Genomic DNA, 26,064 nt, shown 5'->3' with positions numbered 1-26,064 from the left:
TAAATAGAAATTCTAGAGGTCCTTAATCAGTTTAGAGCAAGGGGCCTGAAGTCAGGAATACCTGATTTCAAATCAGACCTCGGACATTTACTATTTGTGCAACCCTGGGCAAAAATCACTTAAAAATCTCTATTTGTCTCAGTTGCCCTAACTGTAGAATGAGGATCTGCCTCCCAGGCATGCCATGAGAATCACCTGAACTTTGTAAAGCTCTTAGGACAATACTTGATGCATTGTAGGTACTTGGATTCTTTTTCCTTTCCCACCTCCTTTCCTTTCTTAGCCTCCCAGTTATGAGCACCTTCTTGAAATTATTTTCTATTGCTAGATTTTGTCCCAGTATCCTCCAGTAGAATGTAAACACCTTGAGGGCAAGGACTATTTTTTTGTGTGTTTGTATCCCCAGAGTTTAGCACAATACTCTGCACCTAGTAAGTTCTCAGTGAATGTCATGTCAGTTGAATTGAATTGAATCAAATTGAATCTAAACACATTGTTCTCTACTGTTCTTTGACATAAATTCACTTGCAGGTAACTACAACTAGGTCAAACTGCTGATGGTAGTGACAAGTGATGGACAGTTACTTATATGATATAATTGGAAGGGCTACCAAAAGTTATCTCTTTCATTATCCTGACCAAGTCCATGAGAATGCTAATGGGTTAAGGCATTGTCTCCAGAAGTCACTCCTATGATTCAAGTGTATAACCTAAGATAGATGTCAACATTAATTTTTCAGACTAAAATTTTCATTTAGCTCAGCTCTTTGAGAGCAAGAAAGCCTTCTGATCTTGGATACGTCTTCCACTAACTGAGGAAGGAAAAATGATAGACACAAGGCAATAGAAAAATATAAAAAATAGAAGAAGTAAATGAAAAGAATAAAACATAATTTGAAACTGGATTCTCATTGAGGGTATGCCCATCAATTGGGGAATTGCTAAACAAGATGTGATATATGATTGTGATGGAGTATGATTGTGCTATAAGAAATGATGAGCTGGTAGATTTTAGAAAAATTTGGAAAGACTTGTATGAAATAATGAAGAATGAAACGAGTAGAACCAAGAGAACATCATACACAATAACAGCAATGTTGTTAGAACAACTGTGAATGACTAAGCTATTCTAAATATTCTAGATACTCAAATCTACTACAAAGGACTCATTAAGAAAGATACTATCCTTCACCAGAGAAAGAACTGATAAAGATATGCATAGAATAGTTTTACCTACACATGTGTATGTATGTTTGTGTGTATATGTATATGTGTGCATGTGTGCATGTGTGTGTGCACACACACGCACGCGCGTGAAATGGTGACCTTCTCTAGTGCAGGGTGGGAAGAGAGGGAGTTAAAATGTAACAAAAATAAATAAACTGAACCCTTTGTGATTGTAATGACCAACTGCTATTGTTCAGTTGTGACATTGCTTAGGATTTCCTTTGGCAAAGAGTGATTTGCTATTTCCTATGCTTATTTTACAATTGAGGAATCTGAAGGAAACAAACAGGGTTAAGTGACTTGCCCAGTGTTAGCCAGCTAGAATTTGAGGCCAAATTTGAACTCAGGAAGATGAGTCTTCCTGACACAGGTCCAGTGCTCTATCCACTTTGCTATCTAGCTACCTTACAAAAAAAAATCATGCTTGAGTACAAGGAGATATGAGAGCATGCTACCTTCCTTTCTTTGCAGAGGTAAGGAACTACAGATGTACAGCACTATATACTATATACTACATATGTATGTAGTATATACATTTGACCTGACTTGTTGATGTGCCAGACCTCTTATTTATCTAGATTTTATTCTTTATTGCAAAGATTGGCTCTGGTTGGAGGGGAAGGATATATAGGAAATAAAAATGTAAAAAATATATCAACCAAAAAAAATTAAAGAGGTGTTGGAGAGGTTTGAAAAGCCTTCCTAGAGCACTATAATGAGTTTTTGGTGCCAAATGGAATTCAGCATAAGAACCTTAGGCTCCTAAGGGTTCTGAAGGTAAACTCGACTGTGTGTGTGTGTGTGTGTGTGTGTGTGTGTGGTGTGGTGTGTATATATGAGTCCGTTTGACTTGTAATGGTAAGGGTATCCTGAAGAAGAAGCAATTATAAAGTTAGCAATAGCATCTCATAGCCCCAAACTCTAGGGCCATCCTCACTGGTTGAGTCCACCATAGAATTAGACTTTGTGAAACTATAGTTACTTCTCACCAAGAATTGTTCCCTACCCTACTCTCCTACTTCCCCATTCTTTAACAATTATCCTGTTTTATTAGCTCACAAAACTAGTCCTGGACAATGGGTCTGCCACTTGGGAAGCATTTAAATTGCTTCTTTCTATTGCCCAACCTTTTGGAAAATAACCTAAGCTCAGCCACATTGGGTGGGACCCTCAGTAGAGCTATAGCATTGTTGAACTTTGTCCTTGTCTCCCTGTCTGCTCTTTTAATGAGTCAACTCTTGCTCTTTATCCTCTCTTATTATCACACACACACACACACACACACACACACACACACACACACACACACACATATTCTTCCAATAAGAAAAATCTACCCAAACAAAAAAATATGCCTTTCCTATGGGCCATTTCCTCGGGGTCTTAGTTTTAACTGGTTATTAAAAATGAAAAGCCAGCATGATAAACTGAACTCCCAGTAGTGTGATAATTATGGAGGCTAATGGTATCTAGTCTCTCTGGGCTATTTGATTTTTAGTAGAGACCTCTGAAAGTCTGAAGACCTTGAGGGCCTAATGGAATGAGCATGGGTAATGACATAGTTTATGGTATCAGTAACAATCCAAAACATTTTTTGTAAGAAAAGGAAAGAGAATTAGGGTACAAATGAATATATTTGGGCAGAGATGTAACTAGGACTAGGAGATCAGGGCTTTGTATCAGGGAACTTAAGTTTAGAAAATGAATACAGCTTCTGAACTGTTTCAGCACTACAACAATTGAGCATAGTATTTATTTACCAAGAATAATTAACTAAAACTAAAAGCTAGCTGGTGGGCTTCATCCTCCCTAGGAAAGCTTAACTGTTCTCCTCTTCCTCTAGTAGTAAATTGATTTCACTCTTCCTTATCTCTGTCTCTTAGAATTCCCCCCTCTTCCTTTAGGTCCACATCAGACATCACCTTCTCTGTGAAATCTTCCTGAAACATATTCTCTCCTGCCTCAAAATTTTCCCAAAGTAGTATGTCTGAATTTTTCCTTTCCCTTAATCATTCCTTTCCTTGTATTATATTTTCTTTGCTTTGTTTGTTTTTGCGTAGCCTTAATTTCCCCCTTATCTCTGCTTGTATTATAATTCATTTGTGTACATGTCACATCCTCCCAGTAAAAAGGAAGCTCCCTGAGGGACTTTTTGGTTGTTTTATCTATCCCCAGAGGCTTACACAGAGTAGGTACTTAAACATTATCTCTTGAATTGTTTCCCCTCCCACAGTGTCTGTGGTTCTCCATTCTCTGTAGAATGTGCTCTTTCTCTCAAAGGTCAGACTGGCCCCAATCTGAATCATTAGCTAGGCAGGCAAAGGAACCTACTAGAATTCAGAGGACAGAGTCAAGGAACCCCTGGTGACCTCAAGGTGCCAGAAGGCTTCTCCCCCACTGGCGGCACAGACAGACCACAGGACTCTTTGAGCAGCACAGACTGTCCAGGAGCCTGAGGAATTAGTATGAACAGGGAAGCCCCTAAGCCTCAAGGACAACCACAGAGTCAAGCTTACAAGACTTTATGTCCCAGACGTTATAATTTACAATAATTGGCCCATGTTTAAGAGTGGATCAGAAAGGAGGTTACCCTGAGTGGGTTCTACAACCAGATTGGAGCAAGTCTAAACCTGAGAAGTCTCTTGAGGGGGACATTTGGAGTCATTTCTGGTCTACTAGCTGTCCGGAGGACTGTAAACAAGGAGGAGCTCATGGGAGTAAGGGTGGGTGGTATTGCCTGAGAGGCCTTTTGATCTGTGCAGAGGAAAAACTGACACAATTGGTACTGTCTTGGATGGAGTAGTAAGAAAATCTATGGTCTCTACCTGCCCTTTGCCACTGAGCGTGGAAGACTCATTTTGTTGACAGATACCATTTTATATGCTCAACTGTCTCAACCTTCCCTGGCAGAGTGCTTTTTCACTCCAGTGAGAGGGTGGGAGCAGCCCCGCCATCTCATCCTTGTTCATTTACTGAATTCCAATGATTGTTCCACCTATCACCCATCCTTCTCTCTAACCCTCTGCTCTCCAGCATAGAGTTACCATAGGCTTGGTTCCAGTTTGGAAATCATGTCAAACTTCATTTTTCAAAGCCCCAAATAGCCCCACAGTCAAATAACAAAGAGGAGGAGGGAAGGAACATGTGGGGAAAAAAAGCCAAAACCAGCCCTAAGAAATGAAAAACACAATATTCCCCATCATCAAAGAGAAGCCAAGAAGAGAGAAAAAAACATGTCAATTGAAATTCAGGGATATTTGGTTCCAAATGGCAAGGAATCTATTCTTCTAGCATCTGCAGATAGCAATTAGGAAACACTTGGCCCTTATAGGAGGCCATGAGGGCCACAAAGCCCCCCTCTCATGTGGCAGAGAGAGAAGCCACAAGGACCCAAACATAAAACCACACTCCATATAGATATCCAGGCCCTCATTAAACTCTCCCCAGGGTGGTTTCTTGGGGCCTAGCTCAGTAGCCACTTGCGCTGACAGGGACAAACCAACATAAGAACACATCCTTTTCATTTGGCCACAGGCTCCTCATTTGTTCCCAAGCCGGGGAGCCAGCATCAGCTTGGCATTTTGACTCCCAATGGCCTAAAGTTTCCCTTTCCCTTTTAATTCCCCCAATCCCCAGTTCCTAATGTGCCAAGGTAAACTGTTCCTTCTCTAACCCTCAGGAAAGCAACCTGAAGTTAGACACCAGGATCAGGTCTGAAAGAAAGCAGACCAGTTCCTAACATCTCAAGATAAATATTCAAAAGGGACAAAAACTATCCTAAAGATAAAAAGTCACCAGTGAAAGTCATTGAGACATCTCTTAAGATACCCCTTCCCCACCCCAAATAGCCAACTCCCTTTTGTGAAAATAAAACTTGTATAGTGAAAAAGTTAGTTACCAACCTATTACAACATGTGTGGCCAAGCTTGTGCAAGCCAAACCACCCAGAGAGCAGATTGTGGTCCCCCAGGACCTCATTTGACAAATAAGAGATTTTTTTTTCATTGTTCTGAGGTCTCTTTCTAAGCTGGGTCCAGTCAGTCATAGCTGTAACTAGAATGCTGTGAATAGGGCTTTGTTCCAGGGTGCTGGCATGATGGGGGAAGGGGAAAGGGCATACACAGCCTCCATGGTCCCTTGCCTCTTCTGTGTGATATGACTGATGCTGGACTGCTTTGACCCTTTCTCCCAGAGCCCAACTTTCCCCTTCTACTAACCCTTATGGGAATAAGTATTAGACTCTGTGGGGGATCAGTCAGCTCATCTCTCAGCATGAATTCACTTATGTTCAGATTGTTGATGCCTCTTCCTCCAACTAAATTTGCCCCAGATGCAATAATTCCCAATTATGTCTGTCTTTAGTAAGGCTGTCGGAAAAATGGTTATTGTACTGCAGATGGAATTTCAGACTATCTTTCAAGATCTAGGCAATGAAGTGACACTGAGACTTGTAGTTAGTGGATCAGACTAGACACATGAGACAGGGATACTTAGATCCTCCTTGAAACTTTCCATGATAGTCCAGAGCAGTAGAAAGAGACCATAATTTGGGGTCAAGAGACCTGAGATCTAGAATCTACTATGTCAGTAATTATCTGTGCAGTCTCGGGTATACCTCATTCCTTGACCACTTTGTGTCTCAGTTTCCTTATCAAGTTTATTATCCAAATTGATATGTTTTTCAGATTATTCTAGTTTGGATTCAAACACAAAGCATATTTTCTTTGCTTTGTTTGTTTGTTTTTGCATAGCCTTAATTTCCCCCTTATCTCTGCTTATATTATAATTCATTTGTGTACATGTCACATCCTCCTAGTATTGATGTAGTTTATTTCTCCTTTGGTGTCTTTCCTTCAGTTTTCTTTTTGCTACCACAACAAAAAATACTATTATGACTATGTTGACATACGTGAGATCTTTGGAATATGCCTAGAAGTGGAATAATGGGATCAAAGTGTAGTTTAGGGAACTGTGCGGCATATTCTAAATTGTTTTGGGGAATGGCTGAACCAATTTCTACTGACTCCAACAGTAGAGTATTAATAGACCAGATTTCAAACCTGTTGGTCATTTAGGAGGATATCTACCCAAAGCATGTGAAAGCTTCCCCCAGCAGAATGAATAGAGAAGAACAATTTGTTCCAACGACCTTGAAGTTACCTGAAGCAGGTGCTATGGAGTTCTTAGAGTTTGTGTGAGGCCAAATTTGAACTCAAGAAGATGAATCTTCCTGACTCTAAGCCTGGAACTCCATCCATGGTACCACCATTGTGGTAGACCTTTTAAAATTTTCTTAGCTAATATCTCTGATTGGTTCTTTTCTTTCTACATGAAACACTTTCTATTTGAGAGCTTTGTTGTTTTTTAGGTAACTTGCTTTTGGTGGGGAAGAAATATTTCTATTACTCATTTAGAGAGAGATAGCAAGATCCTAAACTCTCACTGTCTCTCTGCCATTTTCCAATTTATTCTTTCTAAGGATTGAAACAAAAGGCATTTGGCCACTGGCTATATTTCTCAGTTTTCTGATCTGCCATTTGAAGATAAAAATGCTACCAGCAGCTTAATCTTTTTTTTTAATTTTAAAAAGGTTTTATTTATTTTGACTTTTACAATTCCTCCCCAATCTTCTTCCTTCCCCATCCCCCCACAGAAGGCAGTTTGCTAGACTTTACATCATTCCCATAGTATGTATTGATCTAAGTTGAATGTCATGAGAAATCATATCCTTAAGGAAGAAACATATAGTATGAGATATAGCAGAATTACATAATTAGCCATTTTTTTATTTAAAGGAAATAGTCCTTGGTCTTTGTTCAAACAGATGGCATTCATTGTCACAGATACTCCAGAATTGTGCCTGATTGTTGCCCTGTTGGTATGAGCAAGTCCATTAAGGTTGGTCATTGCCCCCATGTTGCTGTTAGGGTCTACAGTGTTCTTCTGGTTCTGCTCATATCGCTCAGCATCAGTTCATGCAAATCCTCCAGCAGCTTAATCTTAAAAGAACTTCCGAAATCTTGTAGGGACTAGTCCATCACCCTCATTTTATGAAGAGGAAAATGAGTCCCATTAGAGGTTAAGTAACTTGCCGAAGGTCACAGAAGTAGAGCTAGAATTCAGAACTAAAATCGATGTCTCCAGAGCCAACACCCTTTCCACTGAACAATTATGGTGATGTTCAGAAAGGTTTTCTGAAAGAACTGATGGAGTCAGAATGTAGATTGAAGCCTGCTTTATTTTCTTTACTATTGTATTTTTTGACCAGCACTTTCTTTTACAACATGACTAATAGTGCAATGTTTTACATAACTGCACAAATATAATCCATATTAAATTGTTCACCTTCTCAAGGAGGAGGGGAAGGAGGGAGGGAGAGAATTTGAATCTCCATTTTTTTAAAAAGTATTAAATATTTTTTGCATGTAAATTGAGGGAAACACGAAATTAAATAATAAGCTTCTTTGGAAAACATAGCTCATCATGATTTTAAGGTATTATTCTAGAATACCAACACAGAATAAGTAGCCTTGGATTTTAAGTCTCTGTTGGGGATATGATTGTGACTTTTTTTTGTTTAGTATTTTATTTTCCCCAATTAGTTGGAAAAACAATTTTTTAACATTCACTTTAAAAACTACAATTGTGTCTTTTGACAAAAGGGTTTGGTGTGTTTATTCTGGACAGCAACCAGGTCTGTTGAGAGTTTACAGTGGGACTGGAGAAAAAGCAACCCCCAGTCTTGGGTAATCAATCAACAGAGTTCTTATTGAAAAAGATAGTTTATCCCTTGAAGGGCCAAGCTTGAACTTCACTCATTTTTGTGGACTGAGCGTCACCTAGTGGGGAATGATGCTAGAGGTTTAGACTTGAGATCTAAACCCCAGCAGGTTTTTGATAGAAGCCAGGGGTAGTCGCTGCTATTCCTAATAGAAAATGCTACCCCACCTAGATTCTGCCCTGCAACTAGAAAAGCAGATTATTCCTATTGAGTTTTCTCTCCCTTCAATATCCTCTACCACTAGGAGCTTCAACAGAAAAGTACCCAATAAGATTGTTAGGGGACTTTACCATTATCTGTCCTCCCTTTCTTCACTTTTTTTTTCCCAAGTGGGGTTAAGTGTCTTGCCCAAGGTCACACAGCTAAGTAAGTATTAAGTATCTGAAGCTGGATTTGAACTCAGGTCCTTCTGACTCCAGGGCCAGTGCTCTTTCCACTGTACTTCCTAGCTCCCCCTCCCCCCTTCTTCCTTATTTCACCTCTTATTTCCTTCTCTGACCTTGGGACTTTAAACTTTGTTTTATTATTTAACAGATCACAGGATGTGGAGTAAGCAAGCAAGACCTGAATTCAAATCCTGTCTCAGATCCCATCTCTGTGACCATGTGCTTTACTTTCCTAATCTGAAAAATTGGAAGATTGTGCTCAGTGGCTTCTAAGATCCCTCCAAGTTCTAAGTTTATGAACTCATGTTCCCATGATCTTGTGTGGGTATATATTATATATATATATATATATATATATATATATATATATATATACACATATATATGCATTGTGATAAAATGGTAAAGAATATTTAATTTGGATTCAGAGGACTTGGATTCTAATGTACTCTGCACTTACTCTTTGTATGTCTTTAGGCAGAGAAGTTTCATTTTTTTGTACTTTAGTTTTCTTCTCTTAGAAAAATGAAGGTGCTAATGAAACATTGGCACCAGCATCAAGCTGTTACAAGTTATCTTTTGTGTGTCCTGGTGGCAAGAGACACTGGAGGAATTGTCTAGAAGTAGCATGGAATCAGGATGGGCGTGAGATTAAATCCTGCCTCTAGTTCTAACTAATTATGTAACCCATGTGTAACCCAGGTTAGTTTGACCTTCTTAGTCTCAGTTTCCTCACCTGCAAAATATCATATTAATTTCAAAGGCTTGTAAGGTAAAAGGAGGCCATGTATACAAAGGACTTAAGAATTCTAAAGAATTCTATAAATGCTATTTGTAATTTTCAGAGAGACAATAAGTTTAATGGGTAGAGGAGCTGGGCCTGGTCAGGAAAAATCTATTTGAATTTTGATTCTGCTACTTGCAGTGTGACATTGAATAAGTAGCTTTACCTCCCTGGACCTCAGTTACCTCATCTGTGAAATGGCATTGATGTGAAATGTAAAATATTACTTCTAGTACTTTCCTCTAGGGGTCATTGTGAAGATTAACTTGGAAATACTTTGCCACCTTTATAGTGCTATATAAATGTTAGTTATTATGAATTGTATAATTATCTGTTGGTGTTAAGTAGCAGGCTAGGAACAAGGGAAAGAGGAAGATATGGGGTGTGTGATGGAGTTAGTAGATAATAGAATCCCAGTACACTCTCAGAAACACTTTGGGAAATTGAGAATTGCCTTAAGGTTATGCTAAATCTGGATTTCTTTGATTTCGACAGCATCTGACCTCCCCAAAAGCTTTCTAGCTTTACTTCTCAGTACTCTCCATCTTATATCCCTAAGCAGTAATAGCCAGTCAAGAGTTGTATCTTCCTTGGGTGTCCTCCACACCCCTCACTCCCTCACCCACCCTGCAAGATGCAAATCAAATGTCATTTCCTTTAGGACACCTTCCTAAAAATCTACCTGGAAGGAAGAAAAAGAGAATGAGAAAGAGGAGGAGGAGACAGGAAGGAGAGGAGAGAAGAGAAGAAGAAAGGGGAGGGGAGGAACGTGATATAAAGGGAAACTGGAAAGGTGGGGCAGTATAGTATGGAAACAACTGAGAAGTGACAAGTGACATGGAGAGGACAGAAAAGATAAAGGCTTACCCATCAGAGCCCAGTGTCCAAGGGGTAGAGATGGAGTCCCAGGTTGGGAGAGGGGGAAGGGTGGTGATGGAGATGATAGCCATAGCTGAAGTGGCATAATGTGGAAATGGCCAGGAAATGCCCACAACATGTCCAGGGGAATCACAAATCCAGAGCTGGCTTAGTTCACAGACTTCAAACTAGTAGAAATGTTTAAAGTTCTAAAGAGAGGCATTACTTAATGAGAGGTTTTCCTATTGGATCAAACTCCCAGAAGTAGAGAGTGGGAGAGCAAAATTTCCAATACAGATCCCCAGTACCCAATCCAATTCTGTCTGCTGCCTCTGGTACTTCCAAAAATAAAGGTCTATATATATACCAAAATATTCTAAAGAACACTTTGTGTTTGCCACAACTGGCAATAATATTCATCTGCTGGGGAATGATTGAACCAACTAGTTTTGGATGTAATAGAATATTGATATTTTACAATAAAAGCAAGCTAGCTTTAAGAGATTTATTGTTTTACATACAATTCTCTTTTTAATATATAAACAATTATATACACACATATATTTGTGTATATATATACATGTATGTGTTGTTTCAGTTGTTTTCAATTGTGTCCATCTCTTCGTGACCTCATTTACGATTTTCTTGGCAAAGTTTGGAGTGATTTGTCCTTTCCTTCTTTAGTTGATTTAACAAATGATAAAACTCAATCAAATGGGGTTAAATGACTTGCTTAGGGTCACAACTAGTAAGTTTCTGAGCTCAGATTTGAAATAAAGGATATGAGTCTTCTTGACTCCAGGTCTGATACCTTATTCCCTGTGCCATTTAGCTACCCATATGTGTATGACTGTCTGTGTGTGTGTATATGTATATGTATATATATATATGAAATATATATTTATAGTGTTCTGTATATGCATAAACTTATATGTATGTACATATGGAAATGCTAATTTCATGTGGTTCTCATTAAGCCCAGAACTTTAAAAACAATTTAATAAAAAGTATGCTTCTTTAACATGAAAACACAAGAAATTCCAAAAGCATGGAAACTCTTGCATGAACTGATACAAATCCCCGCCCCAAGCAGAACCAGGAAAATAATAAGCAGTGTTCACATTAATGTAAATACAAATTAATAAAAGTAAGAAAAATTCTGAGTAATTGCAACAACCAATTTTGTCACTAGAGAATAAATAATGAAAAATACTTTCCTCCTTGGCAGCTTTATGGAATGAAAAAGAGGCCTGGATTTGACATCAGAGATCCTGAATTCACATTCTGTTGCTGCCACTTATACTATTTATTTAATGGCCAGGTCATTTGAGTCTCAGTTTCCTCATCTGTAAAATGTGGGAGTTGGACTAAATGGGTATTGATGTCATTTCTAGATCCAAAACAGATCTTTGTGGCAGATTAAGTGGAGTGCTAAGTGTTCTGATGGACTGTTTTTCCTCATCACAAGGAAAGGTTAGATACTGATGCGGGTGAGGGGGATCTCTCTGAGTCTGACTGTGATATAAAACCAAAATGCATCAATAGAAATGTATTTTATTTTTTAAATGAGAGACTCCCCTCAGTCTGCTGTAAAGCATTCTGTCTGGGGAGAAATTGTCTATTGAGTGTGATCTTTGAAGTTTGGGATTTTAATTCCACCTTCTCTCACCAGGTCATGAGTCAGAGTTTCATTTTTCAAATAAAATCAACATGGAATTACTGCGCTCCTACTGTGCCCACCCCCCTTCCTGTGTTAAATGTTGTGGAAGGTCTTTCAGAAGTCATAGAAATGGTCATGACCCTATGGGAAAATAAGCTTTGAAAGCTCCATTTCCTTTTTCAAGGCTGACCTAGATAGTCGTCAAAAGTTGACATCACCTGGGTTTGGGGGAGGGGAGGTAGGAGAAAATGGGACCTGAGGAGACCTTGAAAACAGCCCAGTTATTTTAGCATCCAGCTCTGGTAAATCTGAAAACTGTAATGAATGGTGCCCTCTAGTGGCCATAAACCTTTTCTAACTGGACCCGGACCACCACTGTGGGGAAAACTCTCCTTGGAATCTTAAAACAGATGATATTTAGAGTTGCAGCTAGAGCAAGTTTCATACAGGCTCGGGAAGATGATTGGTTTTTTATTTTTTAGAAAATTTTTATTTATTTTGAGTTTTACAATTTTCCCCCCAGTCTTGCTTCCCTCCCCCCCACCCCCCCAGAGAAGGCATTCTGTTTAGTCTTTACATTGTTTCCATGTTATACATTGATCTCAATTGGATCTGATAAGAGAGAAATCATATCCTTAAGGAAGAAAAATAAAGTATAAGAGATAGCAAAATTACATAAGATAACAGGTTTATTTTTTCTAAATTGAAGGTAATAGTCTCTGGTCTTTGTTCAAATGCCACGTTTCTTTATCTGGATACAGATAGTATTCTCCATCTCAGATACCCCAAATTGTCCCTGATTGTTGCACTGATGGAATGAGCGAGTCCATCAAGGATGATCATCACCCCATGTTGCTGTTAGGGGTACAATGTTTTTCTGGTTCTGCTCATCTCACTCAGCATCAGTTCATTCAAATTCCAGAAGATGATTGTTAAATTTTCAGTGTGGGCATTTACAACTCATAAATTGGCAATTGTTACAATTCAGGGCTTGACTTATTTTGTTGATCGGATTTAAAATGGATAAAATGCCAATTAAACTTAACAATAAATTAAAAATTCTTTCTTTTTTGAGAGTTAATTGTTAAAGGTTTACTATCTTGCCAATAATAGAGTACTCTCTTATTACTGCAATAGGATATATTGGAAGATCAGTTCAGACCTTACCTGCAGATTGAATTGAGAGGCTTAAAAATGGCAGGTGATTCTCCTAATTGGTCTCCTTTCCTCAAATCTCTCCTGTCTCTAATCTCTCCTCCACATAGGTGAATTTCCTAAAGTACAGGTCAGACCCTTTCACTCTCCTGCTCAATAAACTATAGTGGCTCCCTATTGTCTTTAGGATCAAGTAAAAACTCCTCTGTTTGGCATTTCACAACCTAACTCTAACTTTCCTCTCCAACCTTATTAGGCATTGCTCCATTTTTCATATTCTACAGTCCAACTAGGCTGCCCTTCTTGTTCTTCTTATCACATAAAACTCCATCTCACATCTCTCTTCCTTTTCATGATATCCCCTATGCCTAGTATATGTCTCCTCCTCATCTCCATTTCTTAGTATCCCTAGTTTTCTCCAAAGCTCAATTTCAGTGCCACCTTCTATACATGAAGCCTTCCCCCAATCCCTCCAAACTTTTGGTCCCTTCCCCTCCTTACCCCAAGCTACCTTATCTTTATTTTGTATGCATTTGGTGTATAGTTAAATAATGAGAATAATTGGGAAAGTTCCTCAGTTCTGATGAGCCTGTGAGTTGTTTTTGTCATTCATTTTTGAAGAAAACCATGATATCAGGAAAGTGATGCCATGACAATCAAGTGAATTGTATTTAAGAAAAGTAAACTAGCCTCATTCTTTCCTCTGGAGCCAGCTGGAGCCAGTGGCCAGATATAGATCTGACCTTGGATGCTGTGGGAGACCTTGGCTCTTGGGGGGGGGGGGGGAACTGTGGGAATCATCCTTTGGAGTATGCTTGGGAATGGGCCCTGACTCCTGTGTGGCTCCTTGCTAACCTACATGGGCAACCAGAGACTCTTGGGTCATCTCTATGGTCCCCATTACTTTGATTGATGACTGAGCAGGAAGTGCTGCCCATTCAGTAGGCTTAGAGGGGAAAAATGACTTCTGCTCTTTTTAATTTTGGAGAGTGTTTCTTAGAACATAAGCAGTTTTGGTCTTCCAGAGAGAAGAGGGAGGGTCTCTCTTTGTCTGTCTCTCTTTGTCTCTCTCTCTTTCTCCCCACCCCCTTCTTTCCCCCATCTCTGTCTCTCTGTGTCTGTCTCTCCCTGTCTCTGTCTCTCTCTGTCTGTCTCTCTGTCTCTGTCTGTCTCTGTCTGTCTCTCCAAAAACAACTAAAGTGGCTATATGCACAAAGCCATGTGTGTACATTTGTTTGCATGAGATTGGTTCTCAAGTCCCTAGTAGTTTTTTTCTGCTTCATATTTTGTTTCCTTAGTACAGGTGACTGAACAGAGTAGAATGTTTTTAGTTTAGGTGGTCATCTTGTGAGCTTGAGAAGTCTAAAGTCATGGAGAGGTCCAGGTGTTGGCAGCAAGAGGTGCATCTTGAAATTGTGCCTTCTCAGAGAAAACTAACACTAACTCTAAAATGAAGCCTGCATGCCTAAATGACCAGAAATTATATTATCTTAAGTAAGGCAATCAGCAGTGGAGATCTGAAATAAAAAATGAAATATGCATATTCAGCAGTCCTTTGAGTCTTTCAGAAGCCTTTACTCCTCATAGAATTATGGGTTACTGTTTCATGTTGGAAGTATTTGTCAATGTGAATTTAATCTAATCCTCCTTCACTCACCTGAGGTGGTATAAGGGAAGGATTATATTCCCCCAGAGTTTATATGTTTGTTCTTGCTTTTGTTGTTGTTCAGTCATTTCGGTCATATCTGACTTATTGTGACCTCATTTTGAGCTTTTCTTGACAAAGTTATTGAAGTCTATTGTGGTTTAGGTATTTTTTGTAATAGAAGAAATAAATAGCTGTCCTTTACCTGCTATCTACTTCTTTCTATATTGTACAACTTTTCCAGAAAAATTCCTTTTAATCCCTTCAATATGAGTCATATGTAAGTTTAAGGAGATTTTCCTAGAATAATTTTAAGTGGGACCATAATGAACTAGAGAGAAAGCCCTTCTCTTTAAGGTCAGCTTCCCCAAGACTCTAGAATAGGGAAGTCTCTTTGTAGGAGAGAGGTGCCACATGTGCATATTTTCTCTCCAAATAAAATGCAAGTTCCCTGAAGGCAGAAGGAAAAGGTTTGAGGTGTACAGATGTACCAGCAGGCTATAGAAGTAGTCTGGATGTGAAGTAATGTGGGCTTGTTCCAGGGGAGTGTCAGTGCCAGAGGAGAGAAGAGGGCATCTATGAGAAGTTACACATGTAAAATTGACAGAACTTGGCAACAGATTAGATATGGAAGGTTGGAGAAAGTGAAAGTTAAGGGTGACTCCTAGATGCCTGGAAAGATAGTGGTGTCCTCAAAAGTAAAAGAGAAGTTTGGGAAGGAGGAAGGATATTGGTGGGGAAAGATGATGAGTTCAGTTTTGGACATATTCGGTGTCAGATGCTTATGGGTCCGTGCAAGACATTTGAAATTCAAATATTCTTGTGGGGAAACTGAAACATATTATCATTTATATATAGACACTAATGACTTTAAGGAAGTTGAAAAGCCAAAAAAAAAAAGATTAAGAAATCAGATGTTAACATTTTTGATCTGAGGGTTATTGTGAGGATCAAATGAGATACTAATTATAAAGTGGTTATCACAATGCATCATTGGCATTGTGTAAAAGTTAGCTATTGCTAGTCTTATTAGGATTACATGAGGTCTTATGGGCTACAGGAGGACACTGGCACTACCCTTTCCAAAGCATCAGGAATATGGGGTACTGTAGGACTAAATTGAGTATTAGATAACAAGAATTCACTAGATGCCAATCAATACATCTCTCTCAGCTCCATTTCTTCTTTGTTTTTCATTCCTTGTTGAGAATAGAAAGTATCACCTATCAGACAGAAGTCTTGAAGACTTCACCTGCTGGAATGGGTGGATAAAAACAACTTCTTAACAGGGGCCATGAAGCAGTCATAGTGGAGAGTTTGGAGCTTGATTAGACATCAGTGACTCTGGAAGACAGCGGGCTGACAACTTTGTGCAACTTTGACTCACTTAAATCCAGTTCATGCTCAAGTCAAGACAACACCCTATGATGTCACTGGTCCTCTTTGAAAATGATGGATGAGGGCAGCTAGGTGGCTCAGTGGATAGCACACGGGCCCTGGAGTCAGGAGGACCTGAGTTCAAACTCTACCTCAGACACTTAATAATTACCTAGTTCTGTGACCTTGGGCAAGTCACTTAACCCCCTGCCTTGCAAAAGCCCCACCCCAAAAGAAAGAAAATGATGGATGAATAACAACAAACAACAATATTTATCTAAACAGAATTTCTCTTTGTGATCTTTCTGACTTATACTTTCACTTTAGACCTAGTATTTAGGTCTTTTTACTTTTAAGGTTTCCTCTACCAACCCCTGACCTGGCAGAATAGATCAGATTAATGTCAGTCAAGATCTTCATTAAGCTGGGGCTGGCTAGGTGGCACAGTGGATAAAGCGCTGGCCCTGGAGTCAGGAGTACCTGGGTTCAGATCTGGTCTCAGACACTTAATAATTACCTAGCTGTGTGGCCTTGGGCAAGCCACTTAACCCCATTTGCCTTGCAAAAGCCTAAAAAAAAAAAAGATCTGCATTAAACTAAGGAGGTGACATTTTCAGTAGGAACCCAACCCTCAAATATTAACTGCTGTGATTAGTTGTACATGGACAAATGGAGTGATGGAGTCCTCATAGCTAGAGAAAAAAGAGATAGAGGAAGAGAGAGGTATAGAGAAAGAAACAGTCATTCATGTGAGTTCCCTGTCATACATACATCTAGGTGTAAACCAAAGGTGTCACAAAGAGTCTACTATTGAAATGACTTAATAACAACAGCAACAACCCTAGAACTTCAGAGGACTTGGAAAAGATGTCTAGCACATGTTTCTTTGTTCTTTGCTAACTCATTTGTTAAATATTTAGGATTTTCTTTAAGATTTTTCCCCTTATTCTCCATGTTTGATTACATGTCTTTGATTTTGATTTTTAAGTTTCAATGATATAAAAAATTTTAAGACTATTCTTTGATCTTTTTCCTGCAGCATATTTCTTAGCACTGTCTGAATTGTTCCTTTAATGTTATCAGCAGCATCATCTTCTCTTCTTGTTCTCATTGCAATACTTTTCAAGATTATTAGTTTCATTAAACTAAAGCTAATGCCATTTTCCCTCTTATTGGTCATCTCCACACCATTCTGCTTATACTTGGTTCATTATCCTCCTCTCAATTCCAGTGGTGATGGGCTCTCAAAGGTGTGTTCTCTCCTTATCTTTCACAGAATCAGACTTCCATATCCTGCTCCTTATGTGTAGTTTTACTCCCAATAGAATAAAAACTTGAAGATAAGGATTGTCTTGTTTATATCTATTTGAAACCCCAGCATGTAGAACAATAATAAATGCTTTATCCTCCATTTAACCATCTACCTACTTGCCAACTAGCTATTAGGCTAGCTAACATGTATCTTTTACATATTTCTATATGTGTGTATATATCTATTTCTTCCTAGGGACCTACAGCAGTGCACTGTACATGGTAGGAGTTCAAAAAATGTTTTATTTAAATTTTTTTAAAGTTTAACTGAGAACTTTGAAGCCAGGATAAAGAGTTTCCAGAACAAGGCAGAGAAGATAGCCATTTTTATTTGACAGGATTTCAGGCATGACCATAAGACTTCTTATGGTCTCTCCTTTACCTCACTGGCTAATATGATAAATAGAAAGAAGAGAAAAAAATGGTTTGTGATCATATCAGATGGAGATTTTTCTTTTAAACGCAGCATTCATTTTTGTTTAAAAACTAGAATAGCAGGGCCTTTCTGTACACAATATAAAGAATATTTTTAAAACAAGCTAATATATAATAAAGGAAGTATGAAAGTATTTCTATTAAAAATAGGGATCTACACTCTTGCCTCTATTGTTCTATATAATTTTTAGAAATCTTAGCAATAACAATACTGTATCCCACCCCACTTTCACCTCAAGATGGCTAATGCCTTAAATGTCACCATTGGGGCTTCACTAACTTAATCTAAGACTTTGTTTTCAAATCCAAGTCCCTCTTCAAGGGAAGGAGGGAAGAAGGATATTACACTTTACACTATTTGGACTCAATGCAAATTCATTTCAGTCCCTTAGGAGGTCTTGATAGGAATAAAGGTAGAAATCATCAGGATGTTGGGGTAGTTAGGTGTAGGTCAGGGTGGTGAAAAAGAAAGTTCCAAGGGGAGCAGATAGGTTTGAGGATGCTACCTTTCTCACAGTTCTGCCACCAAGGGAGGATCCTGTTGGCTTGCATTGCATGTTGGCTACCATTTAATCAAATCTGTCCTCCCCTACCCAGTAGCCTGAGGGTTGTTCCTGGCTCCTGTTCCTTAGAATCTTGGTTTTGCACACACAGACTGGGGCTGAGGCCTCTTGGTGAAAGTTGCCTCAGGGGTGATGTCCAGGTCAGACTCTTTGATGCCTGGCGGTGGGTAGAAAGCAAATCTCTGAAGTAGGGTCACAAAGAATAGAAACATCTCCATCTTGGCTAGACTTTCCCCTATACAAACTCGACGGCCTATAAAAAAAACAAATTAAAAAACCTCAGACCTGGGGGTCCTATGGCCCTCAGGCAGAATGGATAGCTGTCTTGGGGAAGGGGAGTGTGATGCGACGGATGTGGAATGTTTCCCTTGTCCCTTCCCCCCTCCCATTCTTGTAGTCCCTAGCTTGCTCCCATGCCTGGGATCAGAATTTGAAGGGGGGGGGGGCGGTCCATGACTTTGCTCTGGGTACCAATATCCAGAAGATGAAGTTCCTCCAGCCCTCCAATCTCACCCAGATGATATCTCCTGTACTCAACTCTAGGCCACTACTCTCAAAGTTGCCTTGCTGAAATTCCTCTTCTGGAACCCCTTCCCCTCACATCTGTCTCCCTTCTTCCAGGGGTCTACTGCCAGTGCCCAGGAGATGTGGGCTACTTGGTCTGAGGGAAGGGTCTCCTTCACTTCTGAAATTACTGCCCCAGGGCACACTATCTTCTGTGCTGCCCACTAAACCCTTTGCTACTCAAATTCTCCCTGGATATAAGATTTTGATATAACTCTTTTTGAAATCCCTGTTTGTGGAATGAAAATACTTTTCAAAATAAACACACAGGTAAGGGAGAAAAAGCCCCTAGAATAAAGAGGAATGATTGCCTAACAAAGTCTAGGGACCAACGTAATAAAGGAATGTTTCTTCACCTCCTGAACCATACTCTCCTCATGAAGCAGCTGGTGATATAGTGGCTAGGTCATTGAGCCTGGGATTAGCAAGACCTGAATTCAAATCTGGTCTCAGACACTCAGTAGCTGTGTGACCTGGACAAGTCACTTAACCATGTTTGCCTCATCTGCTTCATCTGTAAAATGAACTGGAGAAGGAAATGACAAACTACTCCAGTATCTTTGCCAAGAAAATCTCAAATAGGATTACTAAGAGTTGAAAACAATCAAGCCACAAGAAAATAATAAAAGCACCTACTTCAAATGGTGGTTGATGTGAGAATTAATTGAAATAATATAAAGAAAGAATAATTGATTGCCCACTTGTACTATGGCATACATAAATTGATCAGTCATTTCAGTAAAATATGAGAGCATGGAGAGAATGGAACCAAGTCTGTTCAGTTGGAAGACAGGTGAAGGTCAGTCAGATTCTAATGTGAATGACTCAGTGGATGAAAGCACGAGGACCTAGGAACTGGGTAAGATGGATCCCCAAATAGGGAGGGGATCTTTAAAAGGGGAGAAAGAGGAAAGAATTCAAAGTAAACTTGGTCTATTATTATACATTTCTGCCAGCTTAAGATTCTGATGGACTCCAGTGCCACTTCTTCCATGGAACCCACCATGATTCACCAGTTTTTAATGTAAATGTGTCTTTGAGCTTGTTTCATCAGAATTTTTCTATCTCTATTCTTTGGAAATAGTAGGCACTTAATAATGGAAGTAATTTATTTTAGTGGAAAGAACACTGGCCTGGGTTCTGAAGAAGTAGAGTTCTATTCCTGACTCTACTGCTAGCTATCTTGGTATATTTAGACTTCCTTATTTCTCTGTGCCTCAGTTTTTAAATCTATAAAATGGAAATAATAGCATTTGCCCTTTTTCATCACAAGATTAGTATGAGAGCTGAGAGGTCTCTTCAGGTTCAACTGGTCCAACTCTTCTTTTTACAGATGAGGAAACTGAGGCCCAGAGAGGAGAAAGAAGGAATTTGTCCACAGAAGTAACGGGTGATATTAAAACCAAAATTCTTTGATTCTGGAGCCAACCTTCTAAAGTATCCAGAAACACATTAAAAAGCAAAAGTAGCATATAAAAATGAAAAGTGATCCTTACCAATGGAGAAGGGAAGGAAAGCTGCCTTTTTCACAAAGTTCCCATCAGCATCCAAGAAGTGGCTGGGGTTGAACTCATTTGGAGTCTTCCATTGAGTCTTATCAAGAAGCACAGAAGTGAGTAGAGGAATTACAGGGGTTCCCTAGAAGAAAAGGGGTTGGGGAGCAAGGGTGAATGAAACATTCATTGTATTGCTGAGAATAGCTAAATCATTTACAGGCTCTTTATTGTGTAATTTTGTTGTCCTGGTTCTTCTCACTTCACTTTGTATCACTTTGTGTAAGTCTTTCCAAATGTTTCTGAAATCATTCTGCCCATCATTTCTTATAGCACAATAACATTCAATCACAATTCATATACTACAATATGATCATATATCACAAGTCATATACCCCAACTGATGTAATTTTTTTTAACTTTGTATCCTCCAAACTTTGTGTAAACTCCTTGGGGCAAGGACAATTTTTTATTTTTATCTCTGTGCCCCCAGCACCTAACACAGTGTACCACACATAAAAAAAATACTTAATAAATATTTGTTGGGGCAGCTAGGTGGCATAGCGGATAGAGCACTGGTCCTGGAGTCAGGAGTACCTGAGTTCAAATGCGGCCTCAGACATTTAATTACCTAACTGTGAGGCCTTGGGCAAGCCACTTAACCCCATTGCCTTGCCAAAAAACCTAAAAAAAAATTTGCTAATTAAATCAGGGGTGCAGAACCTATTTTCTATCAAGGGTTATTTGGATATTAATAACATCATTTGCAGGTTATATTTGTCAAATAATTAATTCACCCCTAAAAAGCTATTAGAATTATTGAATTTCAAGTCCCCACCTTCAGTTGCCTTGGCAACACCAGACCAATATGGCCTTTCTCATTACCAACTCTCATTAGTGGAAGCTGGATGGCACAATGAATGTCATAGTAAACCTGGAGTCACCCGACAAATCCTTTAATCTAGTCTAGACTAGGTTTAGACTAGTCTAGTCTAAACTAGAAAGACTTCTATGAACTGATGCAGAAAGAAGTAACCACCTCTAGGAGAATAATGTGTACAATGAAAACATTCTGGAGAAAAACATCTTGGAAAAACTTTATGTTGGGAGGAGACAATTGGGGTTAAGTGACTTGCCCAGGGTTACATAGCTAGTAAGTGTCAAATTTGAACTCTGGTCCTCCTGACTCTAGGCCCAGCACTCTATCCACTGTACCACCTAAACTGCCCATTGGAAAGGTTTTAGAATTCTGATCAATGCAATGATAAGCCATAAATGCAAAAATGATGAAGATGAAACAGATCACTCAACCCCTGCCAGAGAGGTGATGTACTTAAAATGCTGAAGGAGAAAAACACTTTTGACTTAGCTAATGTGGAAATTTGTTTTACTGTATTACTGAGTTATATATAAAAGCTTTTATTTTTCAATTTTCTATTAACTCAATGTAGGAGTAGGGATATTGAAAAATAAAGATTAATTTGGAAGAAATGCTTGTTAATTGAAAAAAATTTTAGCTTTCAGTTTTTATTTTATTTCAGTATATTTTGCATATCTGATCATTGTTATTGGGACAGGGTTGTTCTGACAATATTATTCCATAGATCTGGCTGATTTGGCATTAGAAAGGGTAAAAATCAATGTAGTCACAAAAAGTCTCTTATAACACTTAGATCAAAATTACAAAGAGAATTTATTTAATTCAATGATAATAGTTTGAAGTCATCTGGGATCTCTGGAATGCTTGATAACCACTGATCTATGAAAAAGGGAAATACCCATACAAAAACCAATCAGGGCAAAAATTTAAAAAAAATTAATCACACATAATTGCTAGTTGGCACAAATGGATTAGTTGGCTAGAGAATAATAGAAACTATTTCGTTATATTCTCTAGCATCAACTCATAATCTTTTAATTAGAACAAATTTTTCAAAAAGAAGCATAATTTATTATTGCCAAAGTAGTAGAAAATTCAAATATTTGTGTATGCATATACAAAGACACACATACTTCTTTTTTTTTGTTTGTTTGTTTTTGCAAGGCAATAGGGTTAAGTGGCTTGCCCAAGGCCACACAGCTAGGTAATTATTAAGTGTCTGAGGCCAGATTTGAACTCAGGTACTCCTGACTCCAGGGCTGGTGCTCTATCTACTGCACCACCTAGCCACCCCCACACATACTTCTTACATGAATCTCCCTCCTCTGTTTTCCTCAACCCTCATCTCCAAATTTTTTTAAAGTAATGTTTTTTTTTAAATGTAGTTATCTCACGATTTTATGTATAATGTTCTGTGGGACTTTCAAAAAGACAGATAATATGGTTCCCATTTTTGATTGAATAAAAGTTTGAAGAAGTTGGGGTTTTTTTTGTATTTTGCTCAAGACTATAATTTAATTTGTATTGGGTAATTCCCTCTACCTAAGCAAATCAACAATTCATTTATAGTCTTAGAGATTTTTCTGGAATACCTAGTGATTAAATGACTTGCCTACGGGTATGTAGTTAGTATATGTCAAAACCGGGGACTTGAACTCTGCTCAGACTAATTCTAAATTCATTTGGGAATCCACTACTTACTTCTCAAAAGGGAAATTAGAAGGTCTTAAAGATTATTGGAAATTAACTATGAGGTTTTTTTTTCCTCTTGATAGTATCAGAAAAATTGTAAGAGCTTTGAAAAAATGAGGGAAGAAACTTTGGAAGCTATCTGAAGTATTTTACCTTAACCAACAAGCATTTATTAAATGCCTGCTATGTGAAAGACACAATGCTAGGTTCTGGGTTGCAAATTTCAAAGTCATATATTTCCTGCCCTCCAGATGTTTATATTCTATATCAAGATTTTAAATCTAGACTCCTTTGGAGGCTCTTTAGAATTTAACATAAATAAGGAAGACCTTATGTATCCTTTGTAGCTGTGTATTTGCAAATGTTCATTTGTAACAAGCAAGTTACAGGCAACAAATTGACAGATGACTGGCTATGCAGTGGATGAAGGATGTATTTGAAATGAGTTAAGACAGAAAAGGTAAGCCTAGAGGAGGCCTTTGTTCCATACTATCCATCACTGAACAGAGATTGAGAACCTACTGTGTGTTGTTGTCCTTTCATTTCAGTTTGGTCCAAGTCTTTATGACCTCATTTGGGGGCTTTTCTTGATAATACTAGAGTGGTTTGCCATTTTCTTCTCCAGATCATTTTATAGATGAGGAAACAGAGGCAAATAAGTTTAAGTGACTTGCTAAGGGACATACAGCCAGCAAATTTTGTCTGAGGCCAGATTTGAACTCAGGAAGATGAGTCTTTCTGACTCCAGGCTTAGTGCTCTATCTCCTGTGTCATCTAGCTGCCCTTTATGGGCTATTATGTGCTAAGTGTAGGTAGGGAAACAGAGGAAGAACAAAACAGCTTCCTCCTGGACTATCTTGACCAACCATTTTCTAAATATATACCCTTGACTACCAAAGATAAGTGGATGGTTCAAGTCAGAGTCAGTCTTACTATTAGGAAAATCACTCAAAGGCACATTCCAATCTTATAGTAGATCAGAAATGTCATACACCATTGGGATTTAATGTCCCCGGAGAGAAGCATGTCATTCATCAGTACAGTACCTAGCCTCTACTCTACCTTCCCTTTTCTATTTTCACCTTCCTCCTCCTTTTGGGAGTTCATCATTAGTGAAGTGATCAGCATGACTTAGTCTACTCTCCTCTTCCCTCCCTGCTTTCTTCTCCTGACCTAAATCCTTGTAAACTCATTCATAACCCCTGGCATCTTTGGTTCCCCAAAATTAATACCTGGCCTATGATTTTTCTGTGGGACAGATTAGATGTGAATCTTAATGTTCTTCACTTGATAATTAATGAGTGAGATAACACTTTAGTTATTTCTCATTTACCCCAGTACCCACCCCAGCATCTGACACATGTTGATATGCAGGCAGTTCTTTTTTACTCATTTCCAACTCTCTGTGACCTTCTTTGGGATTTTCTTAGAAAAGATATTGGAATAGTTTGTATTTTCTTCTCTAGATCATTTTACAGATGAAGAAACTGAGGCCAATATGATGAAATGACTTGCCCAGAGTCAAACAGTTCATAAGTATCTGAGGTCAGACCTCAGGTCCTCCTAACTCCAAGGCCTGTGCTCTATCCACTATACAACCAAGCTGCCCCAAGCACATAGTAAGAGTTTAATTATTTCTTCCTTGTTGACTTATCACACTAATGAGCATTAAATAAAGACAAAAATGTAAAATTAATTTCTGATAGACTTTAGAATCAATATAGTAATCAATGAGTGTTTTGGGGGCCACTTTGAATGCAACTCCGTTAAATTCTATATTATACCATCTGGTGTTTGTTTTTTTCCCCCAGTTGATTGACTTTCCAAATTCTGGAGAGACCAATATCAAAATTATTTTACTGACATTAAAATTCATTCACATTCTCTAAACTCAACACACTGCTGGAAACTTCAGAAAAGGGTAGGAAGGAATTCCTCAAGTCTGCTAGGAGATCCTAGTAGTTAAAATATTCAGTATCCAATCTACATAGAGCTAATCTGGGGCCCAGTGTTTGCCAGTCAACTATTCAGTCAGTTCACCAATGAGTTAACAAGTATTTATTCATGGAGCAGGATCTTCCTGTTACCTGAGCCAGGTCCATTCTCTGGTCTCCTCACCTGTATCATAAAGCAGATAAATTCTGCACCTAATAGTCTAAGCCTACGGTCTGTAAATATTTGAATTATCTCAAAAACTTTTTCAGAATGTCTCTGAATTTAACAAAAACCCAGGTCATAGGAGGCAGTGAGATAAAAGGGAAAGAAGGGTTCTGGAATTAGATGACAGTCAACTCACTTAATTTCTTTGGCATTCAGTTTCCTCATCTGCAAGATGAGGCAGCTAACTGGTCCAAATGGCCTCCGAGGTCCTTTTAGCTTTTGAATCTAGAATTATGCTTTTATGATCAATCTCAGCCCACTTACCTAGAAGTAGAAGTAGGGACATAGACACAAAATTCACCTGTGGGCATTTTTTTCAGTTCATGAAGTTTTCTTATTCTGCCCTATATATCTGGAGATTAACTGGAATGAGCTCTGTCTGATGCTAATGTATTCCCTGCTGCTGACCTTATCCTTCTCAATCTTACATGTTTCTTCTATCATGGAAATCAAACTGATTCCTTTTGTCTGATACTAGTCTACTTTGATAAAAGGAGAATTCTAACATTGAGTAGTATTCTGGGGGCAGGCTGTACCATTTGGGAAAAATAATGGAAAGGGATTTGTTGAAGAACTCACATATGTGAAGGGGACGAAGCTGCTACAAACCTTCTCTTCTCCCCATAGATTGCCATATTCCCTGATCTCTCCCTCTCTGTTAAGGACCTTTCCTTAAGAAAAATATAGACTATTACCTTGTTCTCAATTCCCATAACTATATCTAATCCTACTTCCCATATAACCAAATGTTTTTGGCACATGGTCCAACATGTCCCAAACAGAATTCATCTTTTGTTCCTAAACTCTCCACTCTTCCAAACTTCCTTATCATTACTGAGGACACAAGCATCCCCCAATCAGCCAGGCTCACCAATTCTGACATTATTCTTGACTCATTCTTACTCATCTCACCTATCTTGGCCATTGTCATATCTCATAGTTTATATCTTTATAACATCTCTCTTCTCTCTACTCACACAGACTACATGCAGGGCCTCATCATATTTCACCTGGATATTCCAACAGAAGTTAACATTTTTATAGTACTTACTATAGAGCACTTTGCAGTTATCTTATTTGATCTTCACATCCA

At 38.6% G+C, this 26,064-nt stretch overlaps 1 protein-coding gene across 2 annotated transcripts in view; it reads right to left on the bottom strand.

Moving 5' to 3' along the window:
• Window positions 1-16,911: 16,911 nt before the first annotated feature.
• Window positions 16,912-26,064, bottom strand: part of LOC141498246 (cytochrome P450 2W1-like) — a 35,989-nt gene continuing 26,836 nt past the window's right edge. For both annotated transcript variants that reach the window (XM_074201279.1, XM_074201280.1), the window contains 2 exons: window positions 20,243-20,384; window positions 16,912-18,435 (listed from right to left, as the gene is read on the bottom strand). In XM_074201279.1, coding sequence (XP_074057380.1) covers window positions 18,248-18,435; window positions 20,243-20,384 — 330 coding nt within the window. In that variant the 3' untranslated portion in view covers window positions 16,912-18,247. The remainder of the gene's footprint in view (window positions 18,436-20,242; window positions 20,385-26,064) is intronic.

This window comes from Macrotis lagotis, chromosome X, assembly GCF_037893015.1.
Source record: "Macrotis lagotis isolate mMagLag1 chromosome X, bilby.v1.9.chrom.fasta, whole genome shotgun sequence".
In the NCBI taxonomy this organism is placed as follows: domain Eukaryota; kingdom Metazoa; phylum Chordata; class Mammalia; order Peramelemorphia; family Peramelidae; genus Macrotis; species Macrotis lagotis.
This window is presented reverse-complemented; position numbering and strand designations above follow the sequence as displayed.